The 23,992-nt window shown below is 35.8% G+C and overlaps 1 protein-coding gene across 10 annotated transcripts in view; it reads right to left on the minus strand.

Annotated features, from left to right (window-relative positions):
* Nucleotides 1-23,992, minus strand: part of BLTP1 (bridge-like lipid transfer protein family member 1) — a 113,736-nt gene that overhangs the window by 1,831 nt on the left and 87,913 nt on the right. For 4 of the 10 annotated variants that reach the window (XM_082758885.1, XM_082758886.1, XM_082758890.1 and 1 more), the window contains 22 exons: nucleotides 22,497-22,587; nucleotides 21,800-21,862; nucleotides 19,885-20,129; nucleotides 18,769-18,984; nucleotides 17,964-18,144; nucleotides 16,585-16,777; nucleotides 14,300-14,461; nucleotides 14,045-14,184; nucleotides 12,649-12,850; nucleotides 12,001-12,204; nucleotides 11,708-11,887; nucleotides 9,651-9,788; nucleotides 9,013-9,273; nucleotides 8,203-8,353; nucleotides 7,776-7,933; nucleotides 7,049-7,241; nucleotides 6,656-6,873; nucleotides 5,793-6,044; nucleotides 5,021-5,224; nucleotides 3,355-3,549; nucleotides 2,202-2,336; nucleotides 250-415 (listed from right to left, as the gene is read on the minus strand). In XM_082758885.1, the coding sequence (XP_082615011.1) occupies nucleotides 250-415; nucleotides 2,202-2,336; nucleotides 3,355-3,549; nucleotides 5,021-5,224; nucleotides 5,793-6,044; nucleotides 6,656-6,873; nucleotides 7,049-7,241; nucleotides 7,776-7,933; nucleotides 8,203-8,353; nucleotides 9,013-9,273; nucleotides 9,651-9,788; nucleotides 11,708-11,887; nucleotides 12,001-12,204; nucleotides 12,649-12,850; nucleotides 14,045-14,184; nucleotides 14,300-14,461; nucleotides 16,585-16,777; nucleotides 17,964-18,144; nucleotides 18,769-18,984; nucleotides 19,885-20,129; nucleotides 21,800-21,862; nucleotides 22,497-22,587 (3,948 nt within the window). The remainder of the gene's footprint in view (nucleotides 1-249; nucleotides 416-2,201; nucleotides 2,337-3,354; nucleotides 3,550-5,020; nucleotides 5,225-5,792; nucleotides 6,045-6,655; nucleotides 6,874-7,048; nucleotides 7,242-7,775; nucleotides 7,934-8,202; nucleotides 8,354-9,012; nucleotides 9,274-9,650; nucleotides 9,789-11,707; nucleotides 11,888-12,000; nucleotides 12,205-12,648; nucleotides 12,851-14,044; nucleotides 14,185-14,299; nucleotides 14,462-16,584; nucleotides 16,778-17,963; nucleotides 18,145-18,768; nucleotides 18,985-19,884; nucleotides 20,130-21,799; nucleotides 21,863-22,496; nucleotides 22,588-23,992) is intronic. The other 6 variants (XM_082758889.1, XM_082758888.1, XM_082758884.1 and 3 more) reach the window with 6 other exon arrangements.

The following is a 23,992-nucleotide window of genomic DNA, read 5'->3' on the forward strand; positions in this document are numbered from 1 at the left end:
TAACCTAAGTTTACCTTCCAGAAGTGCAATCTAGGAGTTAATTAATGTGATAATTGCATTATCCAGCTTTTGTCATGTCCTGACCATCTTTCATACCAGCACTAATAGCCAAAGATGAATCTCTAACAGCATCCATGTGATCAATCCTCTTAGTAGCTGAACAGAATCAACTTGGAAACGCTTGTGTTTTGAAGGACAGTACCCACAGATAAAATGCGTAAAGAGATTGTGGATAAACATGGTCGTTACCTGAGCGTGGGTTCCAAATGCCAAGTATTGCACATAAATTCTCTCCAGTCGACTGTAGTGTAAGTAATGCTTTCCTCTGCTTCTTTCTCAGTGGAGCTGTCCTCAAGTACACCAACAGAGTTTTTCTGCCCTGGACGAGAAGCCAAAATGCGAGGAGGAAAAATAGCTACAAAATGGAGATGGGAAAAAAGAAAAACACACAACAAACCATCAGTCTGTCATGAGCATTTGATTTGAATCCTCTTTGGACATCTTAAACGAAACACCAGAGCAAATCTCAAACAAGAGAAAAACACGTTATGTTTCAGCTTGTTGTAACACCTTTACAGAATTTCTGGCCAACATTTTTGGTTTGAACAAAGTGCTAATAAAATATATGAAAAAACTTAATCATTGCTGGCTAATACTGGGATGTGGAATTCTTCTCCCTACAATCCCAAAGCATCCATGTACAGGGTCTTCCAATTTCATCACGGCATGAAACAAAACATATCACATTTCATAAACAAAATTCAGACACACTCCTAAGTTTGGATTTTTATTTTTTGATTGACAGAGGAGGAGGATGGTGAGGTAACAATTAAGTTCAATCTTTGTCCAAAGGCATCAAGGAGACCTGAACCCAGTTCTTACTTGAGTTTAAATCATGGAATATGGAAAGGGAACAGCAGCTCTTTCTCCTCCAAACAGCACATTTTATAAAATAAAAAACAAATCTGTGAACTGGGACTGAATTTTGAGTTACTCTGGATAGCCTGAAACCAAGTATTTTTTGACAAAGTATTCACCAAAAAAAGTTATTTTCCTCTTTTGTTAGCTTCTGCACCTCTTGGACATCTCAGTATAAAGCACTTTTAGGAAACTTAGTATCCCTGAGCTCCATTGTACACAACATATTTTGAAACGGTTATAGAAAAGCCATTTGTAAAATAATAAATTTTAATGTGTTATACTATTTATGTCATACTTATACATACCATCATCTAACATGAATGCCAGATGAGTAATAAATGCAAACTACTATGTGTAACACTCAATTTCATACACCAGAAAAACAAATGTGACTTTCACTATGGTGGTAACTCATTGTTTACACATACATTACTGTCTTACATTAGTCTTTCAGGAAAAAAGTACAGGAATGAGAGTCTGTACTAGGATTTCTATGGAAAATTTGGAAACTGAAGAAGTTTTAGAACTTTGAGTAAGCTGCTTTTATTTTGAATATGCTTTTTAGATGTCATCATCAAAGTAACATCTCGAATTTTACCTATGATGAGCATCTACAGCGCTGTTCTTTCCCAAATCTTAACTGATTTAATACGTTTCAGATACTTGTGGAAATAATTGTAAAGCATTAAAGATGCACAATCATGACCTACTCTTCAATATGCAGATAATTATAGAGCACAGTCATTTAGTATTGCATAGTTTATTCACATTAAATTTACAACAACCAAAGTCACTGTTCGTCACACTTCACGTATACATCGATTTCTGTTGTCTTCAATTCACTCTTTCTAGCAACGGCCACATATTCTTTAAGAATCCATGTGCCAAATATGAATGCTCTAACTAAACGTGTTCATGTGTAAAGCACTCTAAAGTCACTAAAGCACTTTGTATGCAGCTACTCTGCTTCCAGTCTTACGGGGCCTGACTTAAAGTCAGCTCAAATATTCCTGGACAACTCCGTGCTTTTTGTGGTTAAACTTCACTTACCAGTGATCAAAAGAGGTAGCTACCATTTCACAGCACTAACAATTTCACAAACATTTAATACTATTTCTGTTGATTTCAATAGCAGCAATTTAGGCACTTTTTATTATTATTTTTAATTAAATAAATTTTTAAACAAGTCAACTGTATTTAGAAAGCATGCAAATATTTACTATCAAGTAGTCTGACAATTACAGACTGTCAGGCCAGTCTTACCACAAATAACAGCTTACCTTTTTCTTTTTCTTTTAGATAAGCAGACACCAAGTCATGTAGAAACATAATCAATTCAGCATCCATAGTTACACAAATGTGGTCTGTAAATTCAGTTACTACACTGCATTCCACCTTTGGTTTAACACTTGTATCTACAATCAGATAAAAATAGTATTAATGCATTTTAAGCACTTGCCATATACAGAACAGTACACAGAATTTCAATACAGATTACTTGCAAATGTAACTGCTGGTACCGAGTAGGCTTTTCCCAACAGTTCTGACTGTAGTCTGAACATAACATTTTGAAAACTGACAAGGTATCTGTATTGCCTTTGAAATGTAATTGTTAGACTTGTGAGTTCCTTTCTGACAACAGTATGGCGCGGTACTTTTTCAGCCTGGAACTGCAGACACCCAAGGTAACATGGACTGTTTCTAAGGGCTTCACAGAGTTGATTTAAGACAAAAAAGCAAGGCTACTGGCAGCAAGTTTGAATTAACTGTACAAGAGTCTTCATCTCCATTGGAACAGTTTTAGGAGCCTGCAGAGAAGACTGAGAATTACTGGCATACTGCAAGCACTTTTCTTGCATCACAGGAATAGAAAACCTTTTTCTTTCAAATGTAGCCCATCTTTAATTTTCTTAGCTTAGCTCTGTAACACTAACCAGGAGCAGCAGCTGTTGCAACATTTTGGTTTTTAATTTGAAGGGAAGTTGCCTCTATTCATGGTATTCATGGTCCAGAAATATGGCAAATTGTTTTCAGCCAGTATCATCTTACTATTACTAACCTGTGCTTGTTAGACCATTATTAATTCCTCTACCCCAAAAAACTCTCATCTCAAGGACAGATTTCTCCATAGAGAACATAATAGGATGGAAGAATCTTGTGTGCATTTGCCATTTATGGAAGCTTAGAAGTGTAGCTGGCAGGTTAAAAAAAAATAATCCCGTAGATAAAGAGCCTCCTGTGATCTTGAAATTTCCTAGATCTTCACTTTCTCATCAGAACTCCCTCTGCATTTTAAACTGTGTACTTTCTTGCACATCTGCAGTAATTTTCAGATTAAAACCTCTTTTCTTATTGCCACAGTATCTTTGTATTTAAACCCTTGTTCATGAGAAACAGCTTTGGGTCAGGAAATGCAAATGATTTTTACTGTACCTTGTAATGATGGCTCTTGGGGCTCTTGAACATGAATAGATTTAAAATCCAGCTGCATTCTTGGCAATGCAAAGATGGTTTCCGTTTCATGATTGTAACTGGAACCGCCTCTAAAGCCACTTAGCAAGCTTGAGCTTTTCACAGTTGTGCTGCTCTCTGGGTTATTAGCATCAACATTTCGAAGTAGGTTTAACTCTACAGGGATAATGGGAAATACCTTAATTCGCTAATCCTTGTTAAAAATAAGTTCTGTCAGTACAGAGAGTGACAAATTTTCAAATTAGTTGTGGCACTTTCACACACTGAAATACATCTCATAATAAAGAAGCGGGGAAGAAATAGGTAAATAGGTTTATGTATTAAAACATATAAGTACTTCTAAGAATTGTTTGTTTGTTTTGTGGTGTTTTTCGTTTTGTTTTGTTGTGTGTTTTTTTCCAAGCTTACAGTCCAAATTTTATTCATCTGACCACCCCATCACAAGTTTATTCTAATAATGAACTTTCAGTTAAGTCAAATATAGACCACATGTTCAAAAGCACGCCCTCTGTATTAGGAAATATGATAGGACTTAAAATGAAAATAAATGTTTCCAATGGATACAACTAAGACACAGAGGCAACATTGATGTAAATCACTATTTAGAAGGAATCTGACTTTGTCACAATACTTACAGCATAACACACATGCAATATCATCTAAATTACTTAATTAGTTTTCAGTCGTTAAACTTGTGACAAGACAGAAAGTTAAGAAAGTTACTAGATTGTAAAGCTTTTCATTATATCCTTTAACCAGCTCTCAACAGCATGGCTCCAAAAGGTCACATTATCAGATGTTGTTCTTGCTGGTGTACACAAATGCTCTGCATGTAGCAAAACAGAGCTATGTAAAAGCATTTAACAGAATGTGCCTCTGCTTGTTAACTTCAACCATTACATCCTGTCATGTCTTTCAAAAGGTATAAATATTAGTACTTAGTATATTAGTATTATTAGTATTGACAACTTGAAAATATGTTTTCAAGACAATGTAAACTGCTCATTTCTAACTATATACCATATTCTGCCATTCACCTTTCACAGAAATTCAACTGATTTCTTCTACTGGTTCTATATTTTTTGTGAACACAATAACAACAGCTGTATTTTAGGATTTGGTTTTGAGAGTTTTATTTTCCAACTGAGTGATTTAAGTATATGATTCAAAATGTTTTGATTCCTGGAAGCAGTGATCACAGATTAAAATATATTCCCACTTTAACTTCATCTGTTACTTCTTCATGTACAGTGAAATTACTAAATGCATCCTCATGTTAGAAAATCTGGACAACTACATGCAACAAGAAATATCTCTGCATGGGGTGAAAGAGGAAAAAGCAGAGGATTAAAAGTGGAGCTACTGCAATAAGCATAAACATCCCATTCACTAACAGACCACTTTGGCTTTACTGCACAATTTGAAAAAGGTCTTCGCTCACTAACACTTCCAGCTGTTCAGCATATTGTCATGTTTTATTCCACAGTTTACTGTAAGGTTCTTAAGAAGAAAACTGTTATTTCTAACTCCCTTCTTCATAACCCACTTGAAATATAGCAGCTTTTAACAGCACGATCTGTACTGACTGACAAGCAAAATCCCAAAACTTAATGGATGTGAACCTCACCTTCATTCCTCGTGGCTGTCACATAATTGAACCACTCCTTCACACTAGCAACTCCATGTGGGGGATTTTCATGGCGGCGCCTTGTTATCTTTGTGATTGTTGCCATGGGGCTTTCAAGTGCTCCACATGGTTTGGTGACCATGGTGTTATGGCCCAAATGAAAGTCTAGTGTCTGTACAATGTATGTAGAATGTTCACTAGTACCTGTATTGAAGATGTGAGGGATATTGGGTTGGGAGAGAAGAAAAATGGGAAAAAAACTTTTAAGGATCATAGGGTTTTTCATATCATTTGCACAGGTATCTACCATGAATAATTACTAAGCCAGTAGCATTAAAACCCTCATGTAATGGTTGCAAATAACTGGAAAAAAATAATTTCTAAGTAGCTACAGACAGTAAAAACTTCAACATAAAGACAAAAATAAGCAATAAGACCTCCAACATTCATCATGTAGAAATGAAGGATTCTGTGAACACAGACATGCAATTAACCAAGCAAACAATCCCCTCCCTAGATATATTGCCAGGGACATATTTAATAAACTTTAACTATACAATAATATATTTTGCATTTTACCACAGATAATGAAACGGTGATACAGATGGAGAGGGAAGAGATTATTATTTTAGGTACACAGTATATTTTAGGGAAATAATCTTGATTCAGAATTCAAAGAAAATAAGTTTTCCTTGGATTTATTCTGATATACCAATATATTCTTAAAGTTAATTTAAAGAATTTTAAAAGATAAGGGAATGGTTTAAATTACCATCTTCCCAAACTTTCTGTGCTTCTGTCCAAAATGCAATATTGGGTTCTTCAAGGTGAAACAAGGCCCAAGATTTTGAACGGAAATTAGGTCCATGAAAACAAGCCAGTGTCATATGGTTTCCATGCAAACTCATGGATCCTCCAAATTGCATTCCATCTTCTGGCAATGGCATCTGAAATAAGGATATATGGCACCCAGACAACACCTTCAAAACTCCTGGCCAATGACGGTGATGGGCTGCATCCAGCACTAGAAAGGAAACACACAATGGCAAAAACAAAATTTAGCAAAGAGAAAGATACAGAAAAGTTTGCTGCCGTAACTCCATATTTTATTAAAAATAGAAATATGATTAGAAATAATGAATGGGATTTCATTGACATCGTTTCATCTTTGCCATCTAGGGTCATTGCAGTTTACGAGAACCTGAACAAGTGTACTTGGAAACCTAACTTGTACTTGGAAATCTAACTTGTTGCGTTCAGATAAAAGATGTCTTCAGCTCACAATTAACATAAAGTAAGCATAGCACCACACAGCTACTCAAAGCAGAAATAATTTTTATGAAATAGACTTAATAAATTTGCAGTTTTCAAACTGCAAGAATATTTTAGCAAAATACACATTTTAACTAAAACCTGAAAAATGTTATAAGTTAGTTCCTTCTTGTACCACAGATATAACAGGATACCCGAGATATATGTCCTCCTCATTGAAAAGCCTCAATTTAAAGGGCATAAACATATTGAAGAGATTATTATAAGTCAAATAGATGTGCTTACACGCATAAAGTTGCTCAGATTATTCTGCACAATTGAAACATCCAAGCTGGAAACCATACAGTTTTTTGTACCACTTACGTTGTTCGTGTGAGCTTCTCTCTAAGTTGTTGGCCATTGTCTTTGGTGGGAGATAAGGAACTGGTCCCCAGGTAGACAAAGCTCGCTTGCTTGTGTCAAACTGCTGAGTAAAGAACTCCTGGAGTTTCATTCCTATTTTTATTAGGTCTGGTGTGGTCGATCTTGAAATCATCACTTGGAAGATATCCCATTTCAAGTCCCCATGGACAAATATCTCACTAGATATTAAAAACCAGGAGAACATTTGCCGTTAAGCTATTTCCTACTGACACTACAAAAAAATAGACCCTTTGATTTCTGTCAGACTTACAATTTCAGTTATCAACATTGGACACATTACATACACATAGAATTCAGCGTTACCAAACATGATAAGCTTGAAACACAGCAAACCTTTTATCAGAGATGCTCGAGTCCAAAGCATTATACAGATTGATTTTCCATTCATCCTGTAGTTTAAGATCTGCATTACTGAAAATCCCCATTAGGATACTGGATCCCATGTAGTCAACACGTGCTTCAGTAGAACCCATGGTAATCTGAATTTTATGACTGGGCTGTTGGTTTGGGTGCTCAGAAATATGAGCTGAAATAGAACAAAAGCAACACAGAAATACAGCATTAAAGGCAAGAAGATCAGTTTTACCAGAAACATCACCATTATGCCATCCTCACGATACAGAGAGACTGAGGAAGCGCTGGATTCTTCCAGATGCATGGGAAGGTCCTGACACTGATGTACAGCAAGAATACCCACCCAGTCTCTTTCCAAAACCACTTGTCCTTTTCCTACACCTTAAGCATTTGGGAAAGTCTAGGAAGAGCTGAAACGCTCTCAATCTCTTCAGTTGACATCTGTCCAAACAGCTGAAAGGGGCTGGAGAGTCGCACAGCTAGCTGGTGCAATTTTAGGGCAGCCCTGACACTGAATGCACCCTTGATCAGGACGCTATTCCTTCAATTCAAAATGTGTTTCATAGTCAGAAAGCACAAATACGAATGCAAAGTCTTTATGCTGCCTATTACCAAATTCACAAAACAGGAGAACTGTGTCCATGCTTTAGCTTTCCAAAGCTACTGTCCAGAGCATATACTAACACCAAGCAGCTTTCCAACTTACCCACCATCTCCAGTGTGTTAACATCTATGGTACCTCCAACAACCCCCCCTCTGGAGTCCAACTGGGATCTTCCCAAACCAACAGACATGCTAATTTCCCGATCTCTGCTACTGCCCACAGATAGGCGACCCTGACTTTTCAAACCACTGGTGGTCCACCTAGAACAGAGATGAAAATAAACAAACATTTTCCAGGCTTTCAAAAGAAAAACAGAAACTTATTTACTACTTTGCAGTAAATGTGGGGCTTTATGATAAAGCAGCTACCAGTATTCACAAGGGGCTTTACAGTTCAAAACTGGAAAAGTTAGGAATTTCAAGTTAGAAAACAACAGGCTGTTAATGGTCAGTGGTGATTTTTTTTTTTTTTTTTTTTGCCCCCAATAACAGTGTCTGCTACAGTATGCTTGAACGTGTTTTATACTTACGTGGTATTGCCCATTACATTGCTCATATTCATTTGGACATTTAGTTGTTTCAGGTTCATAGCAAATACAACTAGTGTTTCCCATGGCGTTCCTTGTGGGCTTCCAGCTTTATTTGACTTATTAAATGGAGTTGACGTTTTTGTGAGCGCATCTAAACAAATAAGTAGGCAAAAATTTAAATGATTCCACATACTAAGAAAAACTGGCAGAATATATACATTGAAAGACATTAAAAAAGACAGATTTACACCCTATTTAATGAGCACCACAAAGCTACAAGTAAGTATAAGTGAGAACTAGAGGATCTGTGGTACATATTGTTTTAGCTGTAATAGAAATTGATGTATTTTACATGTTGAGTTTTATTAAGATCTTTTAAATAAAAGATTTTAAATTTGCTGTTCAGCATGCAGGAGTATGTTTTATATTCTTTAACTGATTAAAAGTATACACAAAAAACAAATTATTAGTAGTAGAATATTCAGGTAGTGGTTATTTGCACAAGTGCCAAGTTCAAGAATTAGGGTTTTCCTCACTCTTTCCTCACAAAAACCCCAGAGATACTCTTATAAGATTGTGCAAAATTTCATATGAACAAGCCACTGTACTAGTGTGTATCCTTCTTCATCTGTCTTGTCTTAAAAACTGTTCACATACTAATATCTTGCTTTCTAAATAGAAAAAAACAACCCTGTTCTTTCTTTCCTAAAGATATTTTTCCTATAGTAAAATATATAAAGTAGTAACAATTTTCTTCATCCACCTGATGAAAATATTTAGAAAAATAAAAAAAAATAGTTGTCTACTAACCTCTCTGAGGCACTGAAGAATCAGACACACTCCTGGATCTTGTAACAGCTGGAGACTTTAAGTTATGAGATGCTGTCCCAGGGGACATACTACTACTTGCACTATGTTCACTGAAAACATTAGGTGATTGTGCCATGTGTGTAAACGAAGCAGATTGGCAGGGTTGCTCCCACGTCCTACAATATGCTTTCCGTGATGATTCAGGAGAAAGATGTTGGCTTACCCCTTCGATTGAATCTGGTGTTCCAGGACCAGAGGCTACTGGAAAAAAAAAGACAGACATGAAAGGCAGCAAAATTATTTTGTTTTTGTTTAATAATACCCTCCCACATACTAAACAGTGTTTGGAGAGTTTCAAAATAAGTGTCATTTGTCATAAATACAGTTTATTTAATATATGTATTATTATTTGCTTTAAGTAATTTAATGCTCTACTTTAGAAATTCTCTATTTCTTACTTCTAGATTTGTTTTTATTAAATTAATTAGAATGACTGCATATGGAGTTATAATACATTTCTATTTCTGCATTTTTATCTAGTCACATATGAAATAATAAAAAAATAACATATGTTTATGCAGTTCCTACTATAAACCATTGCACAAGAAGGTTTTCCCTGATAAGAAGCTGTATCTTACCTGGCAGATTTATTGTTTGATCACCTAGGAAAAGCCGTCTAGCAATGCTTCTCCTGTACCATGCCCTTGGGAAGGCTAGAATCTCACTGAGTCGCCGCATATCATATTTAAAAGAAGCAGATCCTATATCACAGACAGCTGAAAAAGAAATTACACATATACGCAACTGTAAACTTTCATTAGTAACAGGTTTTGGTAACCAAATGTAATTAACAGACCTTCAGTTAAGTCAAATACTTCTCTACCCCAGCAGCACAGCCTCTGCTGTAATGAAAAGCAGTTGCTAAAACCTGCAGTTTTACTGAGGCGTTGCAGCTTCTCCAAATTCAGAATATGATACAAACACATTTCTTGGAGGAAAGATGTAACCTAACAATATAACTTATGTTGGATTCTACTTGTGTAGTATCTGCATCTTAGACTCTGAAGGCTTTAATAGCAGATTAATCACAACTATTCTGCTACTTGCCCATTAACTCATGATCCCATGTGCAGTGGGAAAAAATATCATAAAAACCCACTGTTACTTCAAGGTTCTTTGAATGTTCAGGAGTCCAGCTCTCAATGCAGCTTCATAGGGAATTGCACTACATAGTAATTGCACTACACAGTCCACTTCAGTCTTTCTCCATGGGGAGATGGCTTGAATATTTCTAATTCTTATTTAGTTAAAAAAAAAAAAAAAAAAGGAAAAAAAAAAAGGTGAACATCTGTAAGAGACTGTCTTATTCAGGTAACAAAAAAGAAAAAAAGAGCTTTGAAATACCTGTTTCTGAAGAGAGGACTATGAAAACTGTTAGTGATTAACAGACTAAGTCCATCTGAAAACCAACTTTGGAAATACATTTAGCATAAAGTTAAATAACATTGTTTTAGTTCTGTTATAAAATGTATAAAGAGATCACTCAGCAATAACAATCTGAGTTTGCCCACTGTTCTGTCCTAAGGAACAATGACATAACGGAGCATTCATAGCTGGGCACTGGGTGGCCTACAGAATTTCATTCACTTGTTTCTGACTCCTGCATGCATAGATGTATTGAAGCTACACTGTATAGACATCATGGGCATACTGTGATTGCTTTTTGACTTAAGCAAGTTAATGGAGAGTGTTTCTGTAACACATTGTTAGGTAGAATTCCACTGTGCTTTCTCAATATTGAAAGCTCAGAAACCCTGTACAAAAGGCTCATCATATCCCTTTTTTGTGATTTGTAGTCACTTCAACTGACTGTTCTAATAAACGTAGTCTTTTGGATTACTAATGCTCTTTTTGATCACTAGAAACGTTCACAGATTAGCAATGGGCATGTGGAAGTGAAATGGCACATTTAGTGTTTGAGGATTTCAAAACCACTATTTTAAATGATGCATGACAGAGAAGAAGGAATGGGAGGGCAGGTACAACAAGAACTGCAGGTGTAGTTAATACAAAAATATTTAAAAGCTAAGCAAGCTACTGAGTTTGTCATGGGAAAAAAAAATCATAAATGAGAATTTGCCTTTTACATAGTTGTTTGTTACGACACTGCAGTCAGACTTTTGGGGTCTCAGACTCAGCAGATACATGTGTAGATGGACAACGCTATTCAAAGACTCTAGTCTCTCAGGCAGAAGGGTAATGTATACTAACTATGGGGTGTTAGATCTGAATAAAAATAAACATTGTTCCAGCAGGTGGAAAATAACCACTCTTTATTGCATCATCTTAGCATGAGAAAGTTGAAATACTACGATTATTACTAAATAGAGATTTAAAATCACTTTCTCCTGACACTATCCAACAGAAGTACTTGCAATACAACCAGAATGACACATAACTTAAATCTGACTAACCAGAAACAATTTAGGCTTCATCGCTGTTATGGGATGACCCACTATTTTAATAACATATCAAGCCCTACTTCATTCAAAACAAACAAAAAAAACACTGCACACCTACAGGTATATGGTTCTTATATAATATCTACAAAGCTGCTGAGCATAAAGTATGTTATTAGAACAGCACTTCGCTAATTAGCTAAATAGATGGGATTAAAATGAAAAAAAGCACTTACCAGATATGTTTATCAAGGTAGTATCTATCTTGCTTGTAGCTTTACTTGCAGACTGACTCTCAAAAAAGGAAGAACCTCCTGAGCGCCTTATTCGTGACAAGCTGACTTTCACAAACTCTAGGTTAATGCTCAAAGAATCCTTCCGACCAGTGACTGAAGTTGATTCCTCATCCACATTACCTAGAAATAGAAAAGAGAGAGTTTAATCTTCCACAGCCTTTTCAAGCCTCCAGTTCAGAAAGCCACGCCAAACTTACTACATTCACCAAAGCTAATGAAAACTTGTACTGTACCTAGGGCTGCTGATCCAGGAGTTAGAACAGTAACAGCAGACTTCTGCTTTCCAGCTCCATATGGATGGAACACGTAAAGGGAAAAGTCAGACATGCAGGCAGTAAAGCTCAGGCCTGAAGAGCTGCTGCTAGAAGTAGTCAAGTCTGACTGACTGCTGCTGTGGCGTGTTCTGCCAAGAGGACTGCCTAGTCCAGGTGATGAACCTAAAGTCAATTTTTTTTTCTGAAAGTTAGTTTTAATACAAAAACATTTTCAAACATGAAATAATACTGAAAGCAGGAATACTAAACAGACCAAATGCACATCAAATTACACCCTTGTAGTAGCAATGTAGCTTAAATATTCTGTGTATTGGCAATAGCTGTTTATAACAGGTTAGTTTTATAAACAACTAAACTTGTTTAACCAAGGAAAGAAAAATTCCAGTATACTGTATCTGTGCGAGCTTTTACCAAAAGGTAAAGAACTGATACATGAAGCAACCCTACTGAAGTCATAGTACATAAAGATAAATGTGACACAGAAAAATAGCCATATGGTCTGTAAAAGCTCATTTTTAGACAAAGCTTATTTTCCAATTTTAGACAAAAGAACATTTTATTTTTGCTACAAGCTGCATATAGTATAGCCATTCATATATATTTTACCTGGTGCTCCAGATTTACTAACTGAATTCTTTGAGCAACTCTGTGAAGTACTGCCACCAACTGACACACTTTCTGAGGGGTACATTGTACCTAACGTTTCCAGTTCTCCTCGGTTTGAAGAGAAAACAAGATCCAGGGATGGCAACTTGAGCATACATTCAACTCTTGATACTGGCAAGCAACTGAACTTGATTTGAGAGGGCTAAAACACAGAGGAAATAAAGCACATTCAACTTTTTAATAAAGCATATAAAATATGCTTTATTTTATATATACCACCCCAAATTTGGCTTGTAAATTTATATATATATAAATTTATATCTAAAAATATAAGCTAATTACAACCTTCTCAGACTGGTTTTAGAATTAATAAGATAACTCTAGGCAAGTTTGTATAGATACAGGGAATCCCTCCAACAACAGGAGTATTATTTGGAAACAGTTTTTAGAAAACAAACCCAGGAATCCTGTATGCAGCATATGACATGGACATACCCCTCTCTTCCTCCTCCCCAGGTCAATTCATAGTTTCACCTTATGGAAGAACTATAAATGACTCTTTAGCTTGGCTAGATGAGATTACAGAAAAAGTTGAGAGGAGCTATTGATTGTTGTGGTTAATTTTCCTAAGCATAAAACAAACTTCCTTTTGAAGATGTTCAATTTGGGAATGTAATCAAATTTGTACCATGACAAAATGTTGTTTTAGCAAAGCAGAAAAAAACAGCAACATGCAGATCAAGCTCAAGTACTCTGCCTCAGTCTGGAGTAGCATTATTCCCTCTGAAGCAAAAAGTCTAGACTCATCAAATATGAAGCAGTATGAACATGTATGTAGATGAGCACTGTACATTCCTGTATTTTCACATTTACCATATAAATGGAGAAAATCTGTTGGTTTGTAATGGTACCTACAAATAACAGATGTAAATACTAATTATGAACGATATTTAAGAAGTGATTGGACTGTGCACTTAGTCACATGGTCTAAACTTTTGGGTAGACCTGTGAGGTGCCAGGAGTTGGACTTGATGATCCTTATGGGCCCCTTCCAACTCGGGATATTCTATGATTCTATGATTCTATATCTTCCCAAGAGAAGTCCAAAAGAGACAAGGAAGAGGTAAAGGTTAAAAATGCTTGGAAATTTTGTGATTTCTCAGAATTTCTGTTGGTCTCCATGGGACAGTGTAGTGGGCGGAACCACGACAGACGGAAAGATGTCAGAACTTCTACTGAAATACATCTTACCTATTATCATGCTAGACATCAGTATCTCAAAACAGGCGCCTAAAAATATTTTTTTAACTTAAAAAACCAAACAACTTAGAAGCAAAGACTGTCTCAAAGACTGTGATTGAAGTTACTTACTATACTAAATGATTTAAAACCTCACCTGAACTCGTACATAAACCACCACATCTACAGGGAAGGATGAATATGCTGATGTCGATGATGATACCAACGATGTCGTGGACTCTTCTAACTGATCTTGTATATCAAATTGTCCCATGTCTTCATCTTGTGAACTAACAGCTTTTAAGAAACACAAGAACTCATTAGAAAGTGGAATTTAAAGAAAATACAGCTCAATGCCATCAGAACACAATAAAGAAATGCTAGAATACTAAAATATGAAGATGCAACTTACCTGTGTAATTCCTTTCAATCGGTGTAATTGGAATGGTTTCAAGAGCTTTCTCTAGAAAGTCCAATAAGCATGGGCTAATCACCATTTCCTCTGGCAATGACTGAAGTGCAACCCATGCGTATAGTTTAGCAGTTTTCACTCCACCGCTTCCTTTCCCTTTGGCTGCAACATTGAAAGATAAATTTGTCTAATGTAAAACCATTTAACTGTAACTGATAAATATTAGAAGATACTTCATAACTAACAGCTGTTTCTTCTAATTTTCAGCACCATCATCTGGAAAGGCATAAATCAGATCAGTTAGAAAAAAATTCAACTTTAAGATTTTGCTAAGAAAACTGTGTAAAAAAGAACTATTATCCCATTGTATTTGAATTTAATTGCATTGTGCTTGTTCTTCATGAAGCACTCCTATGTTTTTTTATTTTTAAATTTTAATAACACCGAAATCAGCCACACAAAATTCTTCTCCAAACACAATGCAAAGTAAACAGAGCTGACTGGAAATGGAAGACAACTTAGGAAAAGAAAATACATGAGTTTGGGAAGAATGACAGTTTAAGCAGTAAAAAAAAAAAAAAGACATTCAAAGATTAAAACTGTAAATGGCAAGTCCTACCATTTTTATGCAAAGAATAACTGAGGATTCTAAACCCACATTTTTTAATGACTGGAGCTAGCAAGACTATAACGGAAAAGACCTGTCTTTTAATGTATGGAAAAGGCTAGCACTTGGAACCATGCTTATTAAAAATATAAAGATATTTCTGGCAAATTATTCACAGAAGGTATTAGAAGCAGCTCAATTACTATCTGTATGAAATGCCACAATTAGAATGAATAGAGACAAATTATATCATTTATATTCAAATAAGAGATACTGATTTGAAGCTCTCCAAATAAAATATAAACATTGAATCACTAAAACAGAGATGAAAAAGACTTTTACTTTGCTAAAATAAGCAGCACTAAATTTTCATGCTACGTAAACTATTCTGTGCAGTCCCTGTGTTTAGACTGTCCTATCTTGCCCTTATTGCAGATCAAAGACAGCAAGAGAAGATGGTTTTCACTGCAGGGGAAAAGTAATATAAATAAGTACAATGTATTAAAACAAACCAAAACTAATTAATATTATAAAAATACAATATATAGAGAAGCAAACTAACTGCAATCCTTAGATTTGGGAGACACTCATATCATCCTACAAGTGTAATTTCCAGAAATCCTTCCAAATCTAAAGCTTATAGATATAAAACTGGACATCACATGATTAAAATTAAAATGGCAAACAGAAGAGAAAAAGAGAATAGATAAATACGCATTAAAATTGAGAAGTAGTATAAACCAAGATAACACAATACGTAGTAATTATGAAGAAGATGGCCATTTAAAGGAGTAAGAGCTAATGGCTTAACAGCATGGACAATTGAGGAGAAGTGTCACATTTCACTGTTCTCTCCCAGCATACCAGTTACTAATTTTTCCTGCTTCACAAATTTTGACAAAGTTTTGACTTTGTTTTTAAAGTGATACTCCAACATCAAAGGCGAGAAGAGTGAATGTCTCAGAGGTTGGAGGTGCAATCTACATACCTCTAGATCTGACATGATGTAACAACGGGCTCCTACTTGAAAACAGGAATCGTTTGAGATAAAACAGAAGTTTCAGAACTCATGTTATTCCAAATCATGCTTATTTAATTGGCTGCAACAGTTGAGGACGCTAGTCTGGTATTTTGATTAACACAAATATCTTTAATACAAATACTGCTTTCTGGAATTGGGTTATTCCAGATAGTACTGACAATACTCAAAATTGCAGAAAGAATTTCACACACTACATGTTTGGGAAAAAGCAGTGGAAAACTTAAAAAGTATTCTTCAAATGTTACAGTGTATGAAAGCAAGGATTCATCTCATTTTTTTTCTTGGATTACGAAGAATAATGTAAATCAGCACTCACTTTTTATACAGATACTTAAGCTTTGCTTTTCAGTAATAAGCTTTACTTTGTTAAGTGAAAACTGGGAAAAGGCAGTACAGCCTTTCTCTGTCATATGGAGTCTCTAACACATATTACTGAGACTGGTTTGTCCAGAGATTTCTAAAAATGCAGCCTTATCAACTGCATTCATGCAGTCAAAACATCAGGTTTCTGCAGTCAAAGTTAAGATTTGATAAACATGTTTTTCACTCATGTCCAGGCAGATCTAAAGCTGGTAGATTATATGAAGGAAAAATATATATCCATGACAGTTTTAGAAGGTTATTGTCTATAAGTACCTGATGGGATGGGTGGGGGTTGGGGAGGAAGTAAGGTGTTAGTCTTGCTGTGGATAGTGCTAGATAAAGGAGGAGATGTGGCAGTATCTTTCATACCATACAGCTTGGACTCTTTGGAAAGGGTTCTTGGCAACGAAGATCCTCGAGAAGTATTTGGCGATTCAGTCTTTAAAGTCTTTGAGTTGTAGTGTAACTGAAAGCAAAGAAAGATTAATGTTCTTCATAGCTCAATTCTATACAGCAGTTTTATGCCACGCCTTTCTGCTTTTTTCATTATTTACCAAAATATCATTGTAAGATACGTTACATTCCAACCCATGTTCTACAGATACAGCCAGTGCACATAAAGATCTGAAATCTTTGTACAAAACACAGGTAAATTATAAAAGAAAACAAAAAAGGAAACACAGCAACAGAGGAGATGAGCTATTTCTCTGTAAACCTGACACCTCCTGTACAACCAGCTATTTTTCCTGTCCACATTGCTTTCCTTCTGTATTACTGCAGGGTGAAACTAATCCTCTACTACAAGTCTGCATACACAAAATCGCAAAAAATAAAAAAGAACAAAAACAATTCCAAGCATTCATACCTCCTATATGTGGATAATACACTGTCAGTAAAATTACAGAACATAATAAAAGCTGTAGACAATCTACAGCTATTACTAAATTTGACTAAAAGCAACAGGCAGGACCTGAGGCATAACTCTTATCTCTGAAAATAGCTTGGAATACTAGAAGGTGGACGTACAAAGTCTTTCCACTAGAGGAAGACCTGAAAAACAGTCTATCTCATCTGAAGAACATTTGATTTATGGCACTGAAGCTTCCATGCAGCAGTGATCTGTTTTCCTGCTCTTACTCCATAGGATTTCAAATCACAAGTACAAGAACATGAGAGCTTTGTATGTTATACAGGCCAACTACCAAGCTGCCCTTCCTATGAGTTACAGACACCAAGCAGACAAATCTTTATTTTAAAACAGCATAGAATATAAATTCCCTGTCAGAGAACAAAATATCCAAGACAAATGCTTAGACAGCAAAACATAAGTGGAACTTAATTCTTTTCATTATGTAGTATCACAAACACTGTTTGTACAGAGCTTCAGTTGACACAGCTCTATTTGTGATGGTACAAACGAGCTTTTATTTTTATTCCCTCCCTAAGAAAATGAGGGGAAATCATCAGTTTTGAATGTAGTATTACAGGAGTCATTATTTCTATCTTAGCAGTACCTACACAGAGCTGAAAAGACTTTGGTGAGTCGCTCTGTATCGTTGAAATTGCGTATACTGCCCCAATGGATTTGAAATCAGATTTTGGCAGAGAGAAAGACTCAAGTGTTTCCTTGCTCAGTTATACACAGCTTTTACCTTTACGTCCACACCAGGAATGTAAAACACTGTTGTTTCCACATCACTAGATTTTGTCTGTAGAGATGATGGCACTTTCTTGCCAGCAAGTAAGTGAGTAGTAGATGCATAATTAGTTTGAAATTTCTTCTTTTTTGACGGAGACTCTTGATCCAAACTTCTGGAACTCCGATCATAACTCCTAAAATAAATACATTGGATGCTATTAACACCACTCATGTCACCTTATATGGTTTTAGAAAAAAAAAAAAAAAAAAAAAAAAGTGTTTAACTAAACAAAGCAATGTGAGAATATTAGCACACTTTTTCAGGAAAAAATGGGAGTCCTTATGGACCAATGAGGCAATGCATAGCCTACTATTAGTCAAACCATTCTGTTTATTCATGAAGTTGTAGCTACTTGTTTGGAGGCTGGAAAAAATAGAAAAAATAAATAAGAATCCATGTACTTGGAAAGCCTTAAATTTTGTTTATGGAAAATAAAATGATTAAAAAACAAACCAAAGGAAAAAAAATCAGAAGAGAGGCATACACTGATTTTTGCTAAAGCAGTGCAATCCCCTGTGCCATACTCAGGCATGACAACTGCAACCTGTGGTGATGCTACAATGTAGTAGAAAACTAATCTATAGATCTTCTGTGCTTTTCAAACAGGTCAGTGCTTAAGAATCATTAATTAATTAATCATTAATTATTATATGGTGATAACTTAGGAGATAAAAATATCAGGATGAATTCATCAGCTAAAGCAGAATAAAGTACCAATACTCTTCTTCATGAAGCCACTATGTAATAAGACTCTTACCTTCGTAAACTAATGTCATCATGTTCTTGCTGAAGTGTTGTGGGATGCAGTACACATTTTCCACAATCAATTTCAACCCTGATATCAAGTTCAAAGTCAATATTTCTCTCTGTGGTTGTGCCAGTCATACTTCTGTTTGTAGGTGTTGTTGGCCAGCGTTCAGTGAAGAGTTGGTGGACAGCAGCAAAGCCTGATGCTTTCTTGCGGGAGGTGCTCCTGCCGACACAATAATGGATTAGATATTAGCACAGCATTCACCTGAACAGATGGTAGGAGGCGCTCTAGACTGTGTTCACACTAAGTATATGACATTTTAAGAAGTTTTCCGGAGAAAGCCTTATCTCATATACAGCAATGCAATGATCCATCTCTATTGATATACTACTAAGTATACTTTCTTATGCTATGGTAACACAAAGAGCTAAGCCATTCTTAGCTTAAATTCTCAATCAAGAAAAGGCATGAAAACTTATACAATATATTTTTTTTAATTTTTAATATGATGCTCACATTATTGCATCCATTTTGTGGAGTTATAAACACAGAATTTACAAGTTGGAAGGAACCCACAGGGATCATCGAGTCCAACTCCTGGCTCCATAAAGGACCACCCCAAAACCAGACCGTCTGTCTGAGAGCCTTGTCCAAAGGCTTCTTGAACTCTACCAGGCTCAGTGCCATGACCACTACCCTGGGGAGCCTGTCCCAGTGCCCAACCACCCTCTGGGTGCAGACCCTTTCCCTAACCCCAGCCTGACCCTCCCCTGTCCCAGCTCCATGCCGTTCCCTCGGGTCCTGTCGCTGTCCCCAGAGAGCAGAGCTCAGCGCCTGCCCCTCCGCTCCCCTCGTGAGGGAGCTGCAGGCCGCCATGAGGCCTCCCCTCAGCCTGCTCTGCTCGGGGCTGAACAAACCAAGGGACCTCAGCTGCTCCTCACACACCTTCCCCTCCAGGCCCTTCACCATCTTTGTAGACCATCTTTGAACACTCTATTAGTTTTATAACATTCCCACATCGTGGTGCCCAGAAGATATTTTTAGCCTTCAAATTTTACTTAAATTCAATATTTCAAATGCATTTTTGAAATTTCCATGTTCTTCCTTAGGACCATTACTTACGGTGGTTTCCTATAAAAATATGCCCTCTCTCTGTCATGGTCATCCTCCTTCTCAGAATCCTCACTGCTTGATGATAAGCTGTCATCCCGACGTCCTTCTTCAGGCTGGAAGGGAATGCCAGGTGAGAAGACTGCTGGAGTTTTGGGTGAACCAAATACCGAACATGAGCCTTCACTAGCAGATGAGTAATGGGAGGGACCATCAATAGTTACAGACAACAGGTCCATTTCTGTCTCCTCTGGAAACTGATTGTAAAGAGACAAAGAGTAGTTAAATTTCTACAGGTATTTCAATTAAGAATGCATTAGATAGCTCTGGAAATAATAAAAAGAAAAGCAAGAGTGCTATGAGAAACTCTCAGTCCCAAGTTCCTCATAATGCAGTGATATCAGGTACAGAAACTGCAAGATGGGTTATGAAAAAGAAAGAAATGAAAGCTTGGTGTGAAGACATTTGCCATCACCTAGTGATTGAGCTCAAGCTGTTAGCTAAAGATGTATCATGCTCTGATCAATTCATACAATCAGAAGGAATGGATACATTTCACGTAAATTGTAAACATATTTTGAAAGAAAAGAACGAAAGGAAAAATCATCATCAACCTTGTAAAGGGGTGAAGTATCCAGAAGCGTTAGTGAGGTGTGCATGAATGCTAACACAGAATGTACGGTCTCAATTTGCAATTCTGGGCTGATCTCCTCAACATTTTGAACAGAAGTACTTTGACATGAAATGAACTTCAGGTCACTTTTCTAAAAGGGTCCTATCTTTATTTCTACCATAAAGAACACCACAAGGAATTTTCAAACACTAACTTTTTTTAACATGTATGTGAAAAAATACCTAAAAAAATAACACCAGCACTACCTATACAGTCTTATTATAGAGCTACACAGCCATCATCTGCAAATCCAAATGAGAACTGTGCTGAAGTTAAGAACTGGCATCATAATGTCAGTAAGAGTTTGGGGGCATGAGAGGGAGGAATATTCAACATTTGACACTTCTAAGTATTTGGTAACATTTTGTTACACCAACAAAACTTAACCTATATATAGGTTAAGTTTTATATATACTTATATATATATACTTATATACTTATATATGTATATATAAGGTAAGATAGCTTTAAGGAGCAACAACAACAACAAAGGCAGGATTATGAAGACATTTAAATGTGCAAAGCACATTTCTACATTTGATTTCTCCTCCCCTCTCAGAAACAAGGATTTATTTCCTAAAAGGATAAGGTGAGTTGGAAGGTGTAAAAGGTATGTTGCTATCTCTAAAGTTGTTTGGGGGTCCGTTTTTGTTTTTATTTATTTAAAGAAAAAAAAAACCTACAAACCTTGCTGCTTTTATCCCTAAATATGTTTTTTTTTTTTTAAAGCATGTTAAAAAATCTATTTGCTCTCTATGTGTTAAGTTTTGAAACATTTCTTGCTCACTATGACTTGAAAATGTCTTTCTCAGCATTAAATACAGGAATTCCAACAGAATAAAGTGTGAGGAGACATCCTCCCACCTACCAATTATTTTGTACTGGTGTTAATGACTGCACTTTTAACACAATGCAACAGATGAGGACACCTGCACACTAAAATCCTTCCAAAGCACATTCTTAAGTCTAAACTTACGTCACTTTACAGCAGCCTTGATCAGAGTCTTCACAAACATGATCAGAAGTCAAGTAATTCATTTTTAAAAGGCTACTAAGTTTTAGGTGTACGCGAGGATAGACTCAGAAAGTTCATCAACAGCCTATCATATTCTTCTGCTTACTTTACATATTTAAATACTTCTAGATTTGATATACATTCTGTTTAGCTGCATGCTAAAGAGATGGAATATTGAAAAGCAGCTCCCTGCAAGGTAAATTAGTTCTCTGGCAAAGATGGTTCCTTCTCAGAAATACCTGAAAATACCCTTCCCCTGGACAGCTGGATTGTTGTGCAATCCCCAAAACTGTTTTATTCAACTTAATTAGAAGTGAAAAGAAAAAGAAAAATTAAAACAATTGCAGTAATCTCAGCCATGAAAAAACAACATAACCGCACCATTTGTAAAATAAGAAAACATAGCAACTGAAACAAAATTGAAGATTCAACAATCAGTCTCAGACACACAAAAGGCTATACCTGTAGGGCTACAGCAAACTTATTAATACCTGTTTCCAAAAGTTTAAATATATTTAAACATAAACACTATTAGATGATTCTTGCACACATCGAGTAAAAATGCCAACAGAACTGTATTATTATTATTATTATTGTGCCAACCTAAAGAACCCAACAAAATAATACTAATATTTTCCCTAATGTTTCAAAATGATGTCATCATTAGCAATCAATTAAGATTGCTAATCTTAATTGTTAAGATTAACAATTAAGAACTTGTTAATAGTTAGTTCTTAACACTTGTTAAGTGTTAAGAACTCCAAACACATCTATCTTCTGTCAAAACAAACCTATCTTCCAAATATCAGTCATTTGAGGCACACACACACAAAAACATAGAAGCAATTCAGGTCTGTCTAGGTGCACCCATCTCATGGAACTTGTGATCAAATGGCATAGGGCATACAATTGCATGGCATATAAACTAATTCTTACAGAATCTTGAATGTTGAAAGTTACTCTTGGCCCAGGAGATGCAGCATCTACCCGGATATCTGGGAGATCTTCACTGTCTCCAAGTCGAGAGCTATGAACAAAAACCAAAACACATCTTGTTTAGTTTTCCTACAGGATTTTACATTCATGCAAACATTTACCTACACAAATACAAGGCAATACAAAAGCATAGTCAATACTTAAAATTTTGTTAAGAAGACAAGTATTTTATCATAATTGGAGCACTTATGAAATGGTACATGAAAAGGAAAAAAAGGAGGGGTGAAGGAAAGAGAAGGCACCTACTCGTTACTTGGAAAATAGTCTATTGCTAAACACTCTATGCCTTATTTATTTATGTGACTTTTTTTAATCCTGAGCTAACATGCAGAAATTATAGAAAAAAGCAAGACACACATCTACCAAATGGTGCATAAAACACATTGGCAGATTATGCATTTTCTCATCCAAGTGAAATTAATTATTTGGCCTTACATACTTACTACTATTCATTCACAACCAAGGTACTTAAGTTTTTCCACTGCTTTGTTTCTTATCATCCTAGCCAGAAGAATAATTGACAGAGCAACACAAAAGCCTAATTGTATTTCCTATACAACTTCTAGTTCTCTTCAGATAACCTTGTGAAAAGGTAGAAAAGTGGGTTTCATCCAACAGATCTTGAACTAGAACATTCATACCTTCAACTCTTACTCAGCTTTAATCATCAATTATGCTAATTAATTCTGAAGAACAATTTATTTTCAAAGGTACCTTGAAAAATAAACTTCTGAATACCTTTATTTAAAGCTGGCTTTTATTCTGGAATTTCTGCTGTCTGGTATTTTTCACACCTGAATTATTTATAAGTTTCCATTCACTTATTTAAGTGTTCAAATTTAAAACATAAACAAATTTCTACAAAGAATTCTTATTCTTATATTTAAAAAAAAAATCAAAGAATTCTAACATTCATCTCCACCTTTATTTTAAAGTCTTTTATATTTAATATATAATTACGCAGCATATCTTTAATTCCAAACTCTGAACTCAGCAGCTGGACCTACAGAAGCAACAGACTCAAACGTGGATATTCTAAAACCAATGCAAATACTTTACTGAAAGGTGTCTTTATGCAAGTGTAGTTTGCTTAGCAGACATTAAATGATGAAACAAAAAAAGCACATATTATACAGGCGAGGAGATTACAGCAAGTTATCATTCACAAACTAAAGGAATGCCCCTTCCCTTCTCTCATTAAAACAGCCCTTTTCAAAAGCAGACGATTGAGAATCAAATGTAAAAATCAAATTTTTTTACACTATGCCTTTTTTGCCTTATATGCAAGTTTTCTTCAATATGTCACAAAGGCAGAATTCTATTAAAAAGCCCTGTGTTTTTTTTCTCTGTGCGTGCAAGTAGAAACATTTATTTGACATGCCACATGAGTCTGCCTAAGAGTGAAAAATTACTTTTTCAAATGAGTTTACCCATCT

The sequence above is a fragment of the Aythya marila genome (genome assembly GCF_965140915.1).
Source record: "Aythya marila genome assembly, chromosome: 4".
NCBI lineage: Eukaryota > Metazoa > Chordata > Aves > Anseriformes > Anatidae > Aythya > Aythya marila.